General features: G+C 39.0%; 4 protein-coding genes across 4 annotated transcripts; 2 read left to right on the forward strand and 2 right to left on the reverse strand.

The window, feature by feature from the left end:
- Positions 1 to 3,026: 3,026 nt before the first annotated feature.
- Positions 3,027 to 3,814, reverse strand: EAF01_009437 (uncharacterized protein). The gene is made up of 3 exons (XM_038917693.1): positions 3,686 to 3,814; positions 3,364 to 3,590; positions 3,027 to 3,288 (listed from the first exon to the last, which is right to left on the reverse strand). Exons 1-3 carry the CDS (start codon positions 3,695 to 3,697, stop codon positions 3,162 to 3,164), a joined length of 366 nt encoding a protein of 121 aa, XP_038766502.1. The 5' UTR covers positions 3,698 to 3,814; the 3' UTR covers positions 3,027 to 3,161.
- A 384-nt stretch (positions 3,815 to 4,198) lies between these two features.
- EAF01_009438 (uncharacterized protein) lies at positions 4,199 to 5,389 on the reverse strand. Its single transcript, XM_038917694.1, has 3 exons — positions 4,997 to 5,389; positions 4,811 to 4,947; positions 4,199 to 4,752 (listed from the first exon to the last, which is right to left on the reverse strand). The coding sequence occupies exons 1-3, from the start codon at positions 5,011 to 5,013 to the stop codon at positions 4,685 to 4,687; spliced, it is 222 nt and encodes a 73-aa protein (XP_038766503.1). The 5' UTR covers positions 5,014 to 5,389; the 3' UTR covers positions 4,199 to 4,684.
- Positions 5,390 to 7,317: 1,928 nt separating this feature from the next.
- EAF01_009439 (uncharacterized protein) lies at positions 7,318 to 8,821 on the forward strand (the record flags this gene model as incomplete). Its single annotated transcript, XM_038917695.1, has 4 exons — positions 7,318 to 7,411; positions 7,489 to 7,498; positions 7,611 to 8,736; positions 8,792 to 8,821. The coding sequence occupies 4 exons, from the start codon at positions 7,318 to 7,320 to the stop codon at positions 8,819 to 8,821; spliced, it is 1,260 nt and encodes a 419-aa protein (XP_038766504.1).
- A 1,071-nt stretch (positions 8,822 to 9,892) lies between these two features.
- On the forward strand, positions 9,893 to 10,464 carry EAF01_009440 (uncharacterized protein; the record flags this gene model as incomplete). Its single annotated transcript, XM_038917696.1, has 2 exons — positions 9,893 to 10,321; positions 10,453 to 10,464. 2 exons carry the CDS (start codon positions 9,893 to 9,895, stop codon positions 10,462 to 10,464), a joined length of 441 nt encoding a protein of 146 aa, XP_038766505.1.
- Positions 10,465 to 15,045: the final 4,581 nt, after the last annotated feature.

A 15,045-nucleotide genomic window follows, 5' to 3' on the forward strand; every position in this document is an offset into this window, starting at 1 on the left:
ATTCCATATCAGTGGGGAGGGAAAAAATGCGCTGTCGACAGGTTTCACTAGTGGTTAATTCCACCTCAGAAATTATATTCTCTCGGCTGCGCTGTCATCGCACATCACAGGAACATTGTTGCTTTGTACAAAAGAACCGATCACCTATTCAAATCTCGAGGATGCTAAACTGGCATTGTATCTACGTGGACAGAAACTTCGTGAGCGAAGATGATCATATTGTTCCAAAGGCGATATGCCGTGAATGTCCGGCATTCCCAGCAACTTTTTCCCTGGGGGTTTAGAATGTTCAAGGCACACCGAGCCAACAAGACGGTCTCGCCCTATTTTCAATGGTCTAGTTCTCGAAATCGTAGGTCTTGATTAAGATATTTTCATTGGAGCTCTGATTCAATCAGTTCGAGAGTTGTGGAGTGTCGGAAGAGAACCTTCTAGTTGAGTTTCTTAGCTAGTGTACTCATACTGTTGAGAATTTCTAGAAATTGTCATTTTTTTAGGTATGAAAAGTCCTCCGGTACTGAATTACGGCTTACCTACCTGGGCTTCTTCAGGTGTCTAGATACGGTAAATTCTAAACGGCCGAGTAAATACAGGCATCTCATGCTGACCAATGATTCTTTCTACTTTTCACTCCCTGGCTCCTATCCTCGGCTCCCTATATCAACACTAGAAACAACACCCTGAATTCCTCTCCAACTGTCCCCCTGTTGCATCGGACCCATCAAGTCCCTCGTCTATAGCACACAATTCTACGCCTTGACTGTTTGAGCAAAAGATTTGAACCAAGAAAGCCGAAATATACATTCAGAGGCCGCCATCGATCACCAGGACAGAATGTTGATATTCAAACATCGAAACAAAAACCGAAATATCAACATGAACAATCAACCAACATCACAATTTCCAATTGGAAACAGGACATGCTTTGATATTCTGAACCTCCATGAATTCTTAGACCTTTGACTCTATTTCTAGCCCCTTGATCTTGTACTATACAAACCTGTTTCCCTTTCGCCATAATACACATTCCATTCATGGCACGACCCTGATCTCCACTACACCCCAAGAGTCTTATATTTCTTAAAGCTATCCCCATTTACTCACACGTGCAAGGCAGACGCTAGCGCACAGCATTGCATTTGATGAGAGTCAAGCAAGCGTAAAAGTTACAGAGCTGGCTCCTCTGTAGACGCTCAATCAATGTACATCTAGGACTTCTCATTCTACCTCCGAGACGAAGGTGTCCTACATATGGTAACATCAACCATACATTTGACTAGTCTTTCGAGTTCGCGGGAGTGTATCGAAATCATCCAAATTCATCACACGCTTGTCTTGTCAAACGCCAGCTCATCACGCTGTTCACCTACAATAGCCTTCCATAGCCTTCCTCTTCACCCAAAGCAGCAAACAAAGTTATAGCTTCTAAAATCACTAGTATAAACTGTCTTTCGTATGCATATCATGATGTAGCTCGGGGCCTAACACTACACATAAGTGTCATTAATACATTGTTACGAAAATTGAAAGGATTTTTATACAAATCTAAGGCATGATTAAGATGTGGGTCCTACCGTAAATATGATATTAGTATTCAAGCATGAGAGGGGAAGATACAGCCGTTTCTCTATGGAAAACTAACTACTCAAATTGCGGACGCGTTATTTTCACATTTTCTCACAACACCATTCAAAATCCTGTGGTCAGGAGTAGCTGCAAACTCAGCTCCTTGAACTCACTCTCCAAGCTCCATTTGATAGCGAATTTCCAAACGCAAGAACTTCAAGTCCTCCAATACTGAGATTGACAGCGCAGCACTCGCCCGTCCAAAGTCTTCTGCACTCAAACATCTTGTATGCTTGTATGTTTACCCCACTTGCACGCTTGTGCTAGAATATGTGATCGACGTCTCGTTCCACGACTCTGCTACATTGCCCGAAGCATAAGACAGCTCATTGATAAATTGCAAGTTTTCAACTAACTTGCAAAACTGAAGCTAGGGTGGAATGCTAAAAAACGTCTCATGCATCCGTTGTCTGAGAGCACCAAAAAGTAACGAGCATCCATCAACCTATCTTAGTAGCAATCCAAATCTCTCACAAAGATAAATCAACAGACAAAAGACTATTATGCCTACCAGAATATCTAACCCACGCTCGGGATGCGCTTGAATGCGAATAAGCGCAATATCCTTCCCTTGTTCACATGTCTCGCTATCAAAGACGGGAAAATTACAATGTCATCAAGTTTTCACCAACAGATTTAGAAAATTTCAGCCAAGTAACTTTATCATCCGACTAATATTTCCCCTTTTTTGCGATCTATAAACGCCAAGATTGATGCTTGCAAGTGAGCATCCATGCCAGTCCGTCCCAACGACATGTGAACCAAAGCAGAGCCAAAATCTTCACCTATCTCGTCCGTCCTGTAATGACGTAATCGTAATGTGTCACTCAGACCAACTCCAAGTGCAGCAGAAGGAAGAGTCGGCCTAGGTACCCACGTATTTGACGTTTCATCTGAGAGAAAGTAAGTTGTGTGGAACACAAAGACAACAATGCCCCGTTTTACTTGACTGCAGAATTCAAATGCTTACTACATACTATGGTATATATTCCCACTACTCGTATATCCCACATAAACAAGCGTTTCAATAGCTCTGGTTGTGCCAACGAATAAGGACTCTCCTTCTCTTACAAACCCGCTTTGTGGCATATGAGAATGTTTGATAGGCATGGAATCCGGATTAGAGAAGGATATGGCTTTCTTCCTTCTTGCTTAATGAGAATTCTTCCTAACAGCCAGAAAGGCATCTTTGTGTATGTTACTTGCGTTATGCCTCATCTTCAGTTCGTCGTGTATTATACACTGGAACTTTCCATGGAGTAGAAGGGGATGTTGAAATGAATATCGCGAAAGAAAAAACCCCATATTATTGTAGATCTTCGAAACTGCGCATGTAAACCCAAAATCGACCTGCAAATTCATAACTTCACATCACACATCAATAACCAAAGTCAAACAAATTGAGAGAGCAGTAATATAGCATTGATCATTTCTACCACTGCTAGATCCCAACCCTCCTCACGATCGTCTAGTCAGTCCGTAGTCCAGTCCATCATGGGTATCATTGATCAATCCTAGATGTTAAATGTAACCATCTATTCATCATCCTCCTCAGCATCATCACCAACAACGTTGAAGAATCTCAATTCGTAAATGCCCTTGGAGGTGGAAACAACACGGAGCCAATCTCTCAATTGGTTCTTCTTGAGGAACTTCTTGGTCCTATGATCGCCATGTGTTAGCATATATTCTCAACCCAATAGAGATTCAAACAGAAGTTTCATAGGGAAAACTTACAAGTACTTGAGGTAGTGACCAGAGTTGACAGAGGTCTCGATCTTGATGCTCTCTCCCTCCTTAACGATAGAGACCTTGTCACCCAAGTTGCTCTTCAATCCATCGACCTTAAGGTTGTCTTGGAGGAACTTCTCGAAGGCAGCGGTATCGAAGATCTTGTCGTTGGCAGGTTGCTTGCAGTCGATGACAAACTTGCGCTTGACGACGGGTCCCTTCTTGTTTCCGGCCTATGTGAGAGAAAATAAGTTAGCCTACTGTATCACGCCATAACTCTGCAGTAGAGCGGGCCAACAGCAAAGCGGTTTCTTATTCATGGACGTACTTTGGCAGGCATTTTGACTGATATTCGTGAGGTCGCAAAGAAATGGTTATCCTACGCCGAGTTGAGAGTTGATGATGATTGAAGTAAAGGCTTCGAAAATCTCAAATTTTCTGTGTGGGCCGCCAAGAATTTCAGTCGCTTATTGATTATGTAATATGGAGCTGACTTCTCCCACGTGTTTCCGAGCTCTTATCATTTTGTGCCTTAGTTACAAGGCATGTAAATGGAAGGGCTGAAAGTGGGGAACGAAAGCTTCAATAGTTTCGTTTACTCAGGTTCGGCATTTATTATTGTTCATCATGCAGGACCAGCCAGGTATTGAGTTGGTATTCATGAAGTCGATCTCTCCAAGAGCGGGAGGCTTCCATTTTCCAAAACGGCTTGGCTACTGCAACTTTCATGTCGGTGAGAGTAATATAGAGCATTCAATGCACCTTAGTATGCCTCAATCGGTCAACGGGTACATGATTATTGTATTGAAAAGTTGACAACACAGCATTAATCACGACATGCATATTTCCAAACGTTTCATATTCTGTAATCAGATTGTAATCATTCATTATATTATCCATTGATCCATCTCTCTGTACAATCCCCCCCCCCCCTAAAGACCCATATTGCACCGCAGGTCCGTAGACATGCTGCCAAAAAACCAAACGAGAAAAACCATTCCATGAAAACCCCATGTATGAAATGCGCAAGAAAAGAGTATTAATCAGAAAATCATAATCGTCCCAAATGACCCATGCCCATGCATGTTTATGTCTCCAACTCCCAAGCCATCATAATTTCAAGCCGAGAAATATTCAGCAGCCGACTCTTCCGATGCCAAGAGGTTGGTTGTTCATTAACATGTCTGAGTACGAACCGTATTGGTCAGACCTGATTTCGAGAAGATGTGAAAGAGGTGGGAAGATGCTTGAGGTATCGTATGATCGAAGTCGAGTAGGGGTATATCGTTTATTTTTGAGTTTGAAGAAAGTCGTTGTCATGAGAAGCTTAATACTTTAGAATGATGTATAGAGCGTGAATGATACCGGGGATATATCCAAGGATGGTGAGCAGGACTATGTAGCATGTCAGTATTTTGATCGTCTGCAAGTAGTAATATATGGATAGTCTTACTGTTGATGAGCAAATCGGCACCGCAACCTCTCTCAAGGAATACACCAAGAGGTGGTAAGATGACGGCGAGAATGATCTTGCAGATATCGCTATTGTGGAATGTCAGTAATCGATACTCGTTGATGTGATTGATCAGACTGCCGCGCGACAGAGTCTCAAGTGATTGGGATAGAGAATGATTCTTACCTTGCTGTGAAAGGCATGATGTTGGATTTGGTTGGTAAAAGGGTGGTTTGATGAGTCTTGTTGATTGATTGACGAGTGTCTTAAAAGCGCAGAGTTCTTATTCTTCTTTGTCTTGACGTTCGATGTTCGATGTTTGATGAAGAGAGGATTGGAATGTATGTTTGCAAAAGGAAGTGGCTAAGCAGAGGGAAAGTGGACCTTTATGTATGAGCACTGAGAAGAGCTTTGGGCTTGGGAGGTGTGGAACGTGAATGGTACGATTTCCCGATTTTGCTTGAGTCGGAGGTACAACGTCACTAATTTACCTTATTTCACCTCTTATTATTATTAACCAGCAGGAAAAGAGTTGGCACTACGATATCATGGCTGAAAATAGATTAGATCCCTCTGAATTGTGGTGAAGTGTGGTGGCCCAACCAAGAAATTCTATTTGGAAGGCCAACCACTGTGACCACTGACCAGCAAATTGTCAAACCAAATTACGTCATACATAACATCTTTTATCTTTTCCCATTGCTCCCTTCACTTGCTTCAGCCATCATGTTTTTTGATCTTCCAAGGGAAATTAAAACACCCGTCAGCCAATCTCACCTATGGAAATAATTGCATCTGAAGCATGATAAATGCACATGGAGGAACCTGCATGAGATTAAAATTCTGGTGTTCAACAAATAGATTCTCCTCGTTCGTATGGTCCTCATAAATTTTACGACGATTCAACAATAAAAATGAATGAGTGGCACATGCGAAGTAGCAATCATGGTAATTGCCGGGAGTGTCGGAAATTGACGGTTCTCAGTGCCGCATGCATCCCGATTGGGTTCTTTTTCTGCTGCGGGGACCTTCAGGTGTGGCACTGTGGCTGAGCTGTGGCTATTCGGGGGATAGGTAACTCCAGCTCCAGCTTCATGTGATTGTAAATCCAGTATCTTATTCGTCTCTCTCTAGGTAATCTCTGTACACTTTGCTAAGCCACATACACGGCAAAGGATATCTATATACATGGAATGGAACATTCGGAATTCTTTTTGGCTGTCAACTTCATCTTGTGATCAATCATTTCTTCCAGTTGATTATCTCGACATTCCGAATCCCGATTTTTTTTTCTTTCAAATTCAAACTCAAAGCCACTATGAAATGACGAGGTTGGGTTGTGTACTTTGTACTGCAAAGAAGGGATCCCTAGTATTTCTTTGGTAAACGCGTATTGGTGCGTACTGGTGCGTATTGGTGCCGTATAAGGCTACACGAGTCAAAGCGATGTCTAGACTCTAGATCCTGCATTTCGAAAGCTTGGTTTATTTGATCTGCTACACAGGGCTTGTTTTTATTGAATGCCGGGTCTGTGCACTCACAATAAAAATACCAATCAAAAGATCTTAAGTTATTCTTATTTGATAATTGAATAATAAATCAATCAACTGCTTATTATATCTCTTAATTCTGCTTTGAGTATATTGAATTGCGTATCATTTGCTATAAAATCTATATAGTATTATGTATCTAAACAAAGAATATATCATAACAATAGTTTATAATACTTGAGTTTTCTAGATGTTTTCGCTTGCAAAAAAAGCAGCAATAATAAATACACGGCCCTGGTATGTGGCTGAGTATTAGTACAAACGGTGTCACGGTATTAGCACGAAAGATCATACATAATAGGTTTGTGAGGAGATTCATCGTAGCTTGACTGTGCTTACACGTAGTCGAAGTAACCCCTTTAAGATCATATCGTTACATACTGTTCTAGAAGAATCTCGACCGTCTAGCTTATGAGCGAGTGCATTGAGAAGCTCATGACTAACCTAAATGTACTGCACAATTCAAGTGAAGAAGGAGCTATATTTCTTGATCTGAGTAGGTACAATTTCGTATGAGACAACTGCTATGTATCCATTTGGGGCTGAAAAGGTGTAAGCACACATCATTTCCCGATGCTGGATTAGGTATGGGTGAAAACATGGTCAGGAAATATCAATCTATTCTATCGAGTGAAGATGGCAATACACAATGAGCGTGCTTCTATGAGAAGAACAAGAGATTTCTTTGGAAACCGTACAACTTTATCAGAGCTACCTAGCATACAACTCAATAATGATAAGGATTAAATTCTAGATAGCAACAATATACAAATTCGAGAGCTTCCCAGTGACGATGACCTTGATATAAGTCGAATCAGAAGATGATTGACCTCTTCATCATGCCTCAGGTATCAACCCCACCATGCCGAGCAAGCTCAGCGCATCCATACACAAATTTTATGTTTATGCACGTCCAAAGACCATCTTCTTCAATCCATCTCATAACCACCACACGATATGCCACGAGATCCCCTCATCGGCCTCGTAGGCAAACCCTCTTCAGGGAAAAGTACAACACTTAACAGTCTTACAGATGCTACCTCCAAAGTGGGTACGTAAATATTCCCCCATATCATTGCTTTCGACCCAAAACTACCCCTCCATTTACTTACATTTTCTCTCATGTAGGCAATTTTCCGTAAGCACTCACTCTATTAACTATATGCGCAAATACCCACCATTTCGTACAAGAAACTAGAGAACCCGCACAAGAGCAGAGAGAGAAAGACAAAATACTGAGCCACTTCCAGATTCACAACCATCGATCCTCAACGCGCAATCGGATATCTTCAAATCGACTGCGCCTGCGCTCGCTATAACCTTCAATCACGTTGTAAACCCAACTACGGCTCCTGTATCAACGGTCGTCGCTCTGTTCCCATCGAACTCCTCGATGTAGCTGGTCTCGTCCCTGGCGCGCACGAAGGAAAAGGTCTCGGAAATAAGTTTCTTGATGATTTACGTCATGCAGATGCACTCATTCATGTCGTAGACGTAAGTGGTACAACTGATGCGGAAGGAAAAGCAACGAGAGGCTATGATCCTAGTTATGATATTGTGTGGTTACGTTCGGAGATAGTAGCATGGATTCGAGGAAACTTGATGCAAAAATGGGGATCGATAAAACGGAGACATGTAGCTGTGAAAGCGACAGCTGTTGAGACATTACAGGGACAATTTTCTGGATATGGAAGTACAAGTGTGGTGGTTGCGCGGACGTTGGATAAGTTGGCATTAAAGGAGCCATTGGAACATTGGTCTGATGAAACGATTGATTTGGTGGTGAATGCTTTTACGGATGAAAAATTCCCAACGGTCATTGCGCTCAATAAGATTGATCATGCGGATGCGGATAAGAACATAAGCAAGATTGCAAAGATGCAGGATCCAAAGAGTATAGTACTATGTAGTGCCGTTTCGGAGGTTTTCTTGAGGAGATTGGCTAAACAAGGCTTTGTGAAGTATACGGAGGGAAGTGAGTTTGTGGATACGAGGGAGGATTTAATTGCTGATGGTGACGAAACTGGAGGAGGTCTGAAAGAACTGGATGAAAAGCTCAAAAACAGAATTGAGAATTTAAAGGATATGGTTCTTTACAGATTTGGAAGTACGGGAGTAGTGCAAGTACTTTCTCGAGCAGCAGAGTTACTCGGTTTGGTACCAGTATTTCCTGTAAGGAACGTAGGAAGTTTAATAGCAGGAAGTGGTGGATCTGGAAGTGAGAAGGTATTCAGAGACTGTGTATTGGTTAAGAAAAATACTACAGTCGCGGAGTGTGCGAGAAAGGTTATGGGAGATGCTCCTTTGGCTTATGTTGAAGGAGCCGGTGGAGTAAGAGTTTCGGAAGATGCTATTGTTTCTGTTGGTCATAATGATGTGCGTATAATGCCCTTTCACGCCTGTTTGAAGAACCTTTACTAACAATCACCAGATCCTCTCCTTCCGAGTTGGCAGGGCATGAGAAGCTTACAATCTTCATTCCCAAATATAATCCTGATACTGTGGGCCTGGCGTTTTAGGAAGAAGGATTTAGCATAGCAAATAGCGTTATGAGGTCGAATCTAGAATTACATATATTCGAGATTCATCACTTGAGTTATTTTGTTGTTGACATAAGTTACACAAAATTTATTCTTTTTGTTTACGTGTTGAACATGTGTCAAATTATAGCTATCATGAGACTATAACCCGCTGATTTCCCTTTGCAGTAATCATCTCAACAATAAGCGAATGAGTTAACACCAGTTGATCTTTTCTACCTTTCCACGATATTTACTAGCACAACACAAATCAAGAAACAGCACATATTAACTTAAACTCTCAGCTCTAGTAAGTAGTATGGTATACATACTAGAAAACGGTCGCTTAAAACTTCTGATATATTTTTAGTAATGAGATATTCTCCGATCCTAAGGCATTCATAACCCATACCACAAACACGAATTGACCAATCACTCACTCACTCACTCACTCACAATCGTCATAGCCACCATACATAGCTACCAGGTAGTTCATCCGATAAAGGGAGGCGAACATTTCCACGACAACATATACCCCGCATTCTAGATCTCGATAACCAATTGTGACGACATGGATTGAAATTGATCGATCCATCATATTGAAACACCTCCAATCCCATCCCATTACCGTGTGCCAAGTTTGCCGCCAATGCGCAAGTGAACGATCAACATAGTTAAGCTAGAGAAAGTTCGATAGGGAACTATTGAAGTAAGCTCTGGAAGTGGGAAGCTATAAGGTTACTATGTAATAGCTTGTTCGCCCTCGCTAGATAGGTATATGGTTCTCGCACATTCGCATTCTGGGTTTGTGGGATTGGGGTTTCTTTTCGTCTACCTATTTAATTCGAGTATTCCTTTCGAGTATTCCTTTCACACTTTCTTGAGACTTTCCTGAGATACAGAAATTTACATATCTGGCTGGTTCATACTTGCGATACTTATTCACAAATCAATCAATCAATCAACCACTCCATAATTCTAATTTCCAACTCTCAACCACCACTACAACCACCATGTCCCCCGCGCTCTCCACCTCCCCCGCCTCGCGCATCTGTCACCTAACCCCCAACCCACGTCTCCATCTCCAATTCTTCCGACACAGCCCCAGCAAATCCCGCAACCAAGGCTCCTCCGCCCAACAAACCAATCCTGCTCTCTCCCGCCGCCGTTCCTACTCCACCAGTACCGCCTATCGCACTCCCTGGGCCGGTCGTCCCGCCTCTGAAAACGCAGGTACGGATGGACAGACCGAGAAACACAATGTGCAACATGATCAGTCGCAGAAGAGCAAGGAGGAGAGAGTAAAGGGGGAGAGTGGCAGTGTGGGATTGGATGAAAAGCCCAGTGGACAGAGTAAAGATGCGAAGAAGAAGGTGCAGGTGGAGTTTCCGGAGGGGGCGAAGAGAGGCCCGGTTATTGGAATGGAGGATGAGAGGGGTGGAGTGAGTTTTCTTTTTCTTCTTCGTTTTTTTTTGTAGTTTCCCCTTTCTTGTTGCTTGGGGGTTTGGTTTGTTTGTTAAGAGTAAAATAAGAGAATGGAAAGAACACCAGCTAACAAACTATGTGCAAATAGAAAGGTTCTTAAATCCAAAACCCCTGGATACAGTGTTCGTATATAGTATACAACGTTTAATCAGCAGAAACTGTATACTACGAGATTAAGGATCAGTGGATAGATATGGCATATTCGCATTGGCGAAAGCAAGCTTACTTGCTTGCTTGCATGCATTCTCTCTTTTTGAATATCGGAATATCTGAATATCTGAAATCACTACTGTACCGCTATCCATAATCAGACCAAACAATACAAATAATACAAAATATACATATCTGATCTCCTGAGCATTGTCAAATTGTCAATTTATCTGAATCTGATACGCAATCATCGTAATGATACTTTTACCTCAGTGCTTGCAATTTCTCTCAATCGATCAGATAATTGATCATCCTATTATGATTTTGTAGAATGGTAGGAAGAAGCTCCGTTTTCCATTCTTACATATAACATACTATTGCAACCCCAACAGCAAAAAATCAAAACATGACAGTTTATCTTTCCGTCTCTCTCTTCATTGATCGATCGATCTATCCACCTATCTATCCCAAACCCTCCTCCCAACCACAACCACAACATCACCGCCAACCACATCCTCGCTCCTCTTCATCCCTAAATACCACAGTCAGTCAGTCAGTTAGTCAGTCAGTCAATCAGTCAGTCAGTCAGTCAGTTATTCAATCACTCGCAAACATCCTCCTCTCTTCCTCGCTATACCCTGATGGTATCAATAACAACATCATCTATCATATCCCTAGCTCGCCAACAGCTAGTCAAGGTATCGAGGATCTCACACCCATAAATATATTAACGAATAGACGAACAACTACCTCTTCTATCTCGCTGATAGGGGGTAGGTAATCTTGGTGAAATATTGATCTAGATATAGTATGCGGTTTGTGAGAAGAGAGATATTTGTTTTGTATAGTTACTTTACTTATTGTTGAGTCACGTTTTCTACAATTGGTGGCGAGGAATTTTAGACTGGAGAGGTATTAAGTGTTATATTATGTCATGTTATATTATATTGTATTATATTATATTATTTTATATTATATTATATTATTTTATATTATATTATATAGTTACTTATATAATACATTGAGCAATATTATTATATATAGTAAGAGTTTAAATCATTACTTACAATACACTAAACAATTTTACACTAAGAATAATTATATTTTCAACTTTTGAACTCTTGTTTTATTTTCTTTGAATATAATTGAAATTAAATAAAACTCTAAAATTTTATTGAGAATTAATCAAATAATATTAAAAAATTTATCGATTATTTTTTATCATTTTATTTTATAAAAATACCATAGTTTGAAAAAAGAATAATAGAAAAATCTTATAAAAATTATTTATTTTATATGAAGAAAATATTATAAGTTAATAATTCTGAAAATTTCAATTTTAAAGCTTTCTTTTTGAATTATAAAAATAGCAAAAAATATTTTAATCATTTTTTCTGATTTGAATATTAAGTAAAAATTATAATCCAAAATTTCAATAATTATTTCTTATATATTAGAAAGTTATTCAATATTATAATTTACATATGAAAACAGCTTTTTGGCGGGGATTTTGTCACGAAATCGCTTAGTGTGCGGTGAGTGATGGCCCAAACTCTTACATAAATGAATGTTGTTGATATGAATAAAAGATTTTCGTGTTTAGATGTTAGGATGAGGAAATGTGAAGTGTGAGTGTTCCACCATACTATCTCTACCATTCAATACCATATTTCCCTTTTTCTGCATAGGCGAGACAGATGAGATTCACACCCAAGTATGTAGGTGTGCGGTTGTTGAGCAAGAAAGGTTTCCTCACACCAACTAAGAAATTCAATTTGTTTTGAACATTTCCTTCCTAAAAGTCCTCGACAACTCTCGAGAATTCTCAATGGGTAGCTAGATCCCGCGATGAGGAATCGTCCTCCAAATCCTAAGTCATCCTCCGTTTTCGACGGGGAGATATCACAAAGCCCTGTTCTCTTTAGTATTACTGGTATATCAATATTCTGAAGTTGGCATACGCATTACCCTTCTTCCATTTGAGAGCATTGATCGGATGGTAGCATCCGCAATCATTGTAATTCTCCCAATACAGGCGTCCTCTGAGATGTTGAGACGTAAATCTGAAGTCAGGATCTTTTCTCCACTTGTTCGTTTGTGGATTTTTGATCGGGATAAATCGATGGGAATCGTCCTCCGACTAATTCTCTCTCTTCCCAGATGCCAAATGCGAAAGTGGAGGTATGTAAATTCAAAACTCGTGATGATTATTGTGTTGACCCAGGTGCTGCAGCGCCGGTACATCCATACGAAAGCCGATAGAATAGGAGAAGCAAGAAATCGCGTAACAGACCAAGCAAAGTTGGCCTCCATGTCAAACTCAGATATCCAAACTGACGCCGAGAAAAGGAATCCGCGATAATCAGGAACAGCGCTGAAGAATTCCTCAATCAAATTTCCGTAAGCGCACCGATTCAACCCACACAAGCCCTAACATCTAACATCATACTCACACGAAGCCCACCGCTGACAGTAATCTCACCGTCTTCCCTCCCTCAGAACTTGACTTATAAATCGAAGCTGTCGTATCCTAAGCCAATGCGAAAGGTGGACATCCCGCCGCGACCAGAGCCGCTATCCAAGCCATGATCATTTGATCATTATCGTATCTCTGGTCCGGGTTTAGAGAGAGATCCGACGGCGCCGAAGACATTGTTTCTCTGTCCATCAATAATGAGAATATATAAATTATATCTCAAACAACAAATTTACGAATAAGAATATGGTAGATGGCCCAATGGCTGATATGCAACACAGCCACCGACTACCAATCGCAACAAAGTATCATAGAAATAAGAAGACTAGTCGCCGACGACTAAACTTCAACATAAACCAATAAAGTTAATAACCCTCTCGCCGATCAATACCACACAAAACATGACCCAATCCATCGGAACTCATCTCTTTATATATATCAAAGGGGGGAAAAGGGGGGGACACAGCACAATCTATCATCCCGGAACACACGAAGCCTCAAGATGTGGGGACGCAAAAACAGGTGGGACAAAAAAATTCCCGACATTTCGAGAAATTTCTACCGCAGAGCGACGACGACACTGAAGCGTCGCTTGTGCATGCGAGAGCACGCCACCGTGTAACACTTCTGGTAGAGTGGAGATGGTGCATTCGTGATGGAATATATGATGCTGGAATTATCTGGAAGGCGGATTTGGTTGTATGGTATTCGACTCCGAGAAGAATTATGATGAAGGAGGACTTGGTGTTACAGCACGTGCTATGCCCCCACGCGAGATTGAGAACGTGTTAGCCGTGCTCGTGGTGCTTTGATATTTTTGTAAGTTAGATACCTGGTAAAAGTACGGAGCTTATACTCCTTGATATGAAAAATACAGTGAAAAAGATAACGTAGTTTATTAGTGCATACACTATATCAATACGTGCACCACTTTTATCTCAATTTATATTCTTCAATTTCAACATATAATTTATTAACTATTTATTATGTAATTAAATAATAAAAAAGAGAGAATATTCTTAATTATCAAAGCTATTGAAAAAAACAAAAAACTCTTAATTCGAAAAGCTACTAAACTATATAATATTATATATATAACATTTATTCAAAGAATAAATAAAACAACTCCTATAATTAAATTTCAATTATAAAATCTAAAACTTATTAAAATAAAAGAGTAAATAATTATTTTATATATTCTTAATATAAATTCAAAAGGTTTTTCTTTTAAATTTAAAGAGATAGAAGATATAACAAATTATATTTTCAAATCGAAAAAAGAAAAAGCTATTGAAAAGCTCTAGATATATCGATTTGTAAAACAATATAAAGAATTAAAAACATATTTTAATTATATTTATAACTTTTAAAAAGTTTTTTATAAGAATCCTAAATTTCTTAAAAAATAATTTCAATTAATTATAAATATATAAACGAAATATAATATTTTAAATAAAGATTTCTATAATTTCGATGAAACAGACTTTATAATGAGAATTATATATACAATAATGATTGTTGTTAATACTAAAAGATATAATAGAAGTAAATCAGTATAACTAGATAATCAAGAATAAACTATAATAATAATATATAGAAATAAAGAGGATAAAATTATTCCCCTATTTCTAATAGTTTAAGAATAGGTTTATTTTTTTAATTAATATATTGAAACCAATTTTCCTATAAATTAAGCTATTAAATCTATATTTAATAAATAGATGAATAATAAAACAGGTTTAGAATAATTGAAATACTTCAATAAATATACTAAGAATTGAAGAAAGAATAAATATCAAATATTAATACTAAATAGATATAAAAGCTACAAATTAATAGCTTTTTAAATATATTATAAAGAGAATAATATTATATGTTTATATTTATTATTATATTTAAGTTATTTAACTTAATTATTTGATATTAATTGTTTTAGTAATCTAAAATGTTTATATAATAATTAAATTAATGAATTTATTAAGATATATATTAATTATATTTCGAAGGTTGAATTCTTTATAGTTTTTAAAATTATATACAAAAAATCAATTACCT

The sequence above is a fragment of the Botrytis porri genome (genome assembly GCF_014898465.1).
Source record: "Botrytis porri strain MUCL 3234 chromosome Unknown BPOR_014, whole genome shotgun sequence".
Lineage (NCBI taxonomy): Eukaryota > Fungi > Ascomycota > Leotiomycetes > Helotiales > Sclerotiniaceae > Botrytis > Botrytis porri.

Excerpts from the sequence above, each read along its gene's own strand:
- EAF01_009437 (XM_038917693.1), bottom strand. Across the intron at positions 3,289-3,363 it reads GGTCACTACCTCAAGTACTT|GACCAAGAAGTTCCTCAAGA; the intron begins GTAAGTTTTCCC and ends TGGCGATCATAG.
- EAF01_009438 (XM_038917694.1), bottom strand. Across the intron at positions 4,753-4,810 it reads TGCCGATTTGCTCATCAACA|TCCTGCTCACCATCCTTGGA; the intron begins GTAAGACTATCC and ends CATGCTACATAG.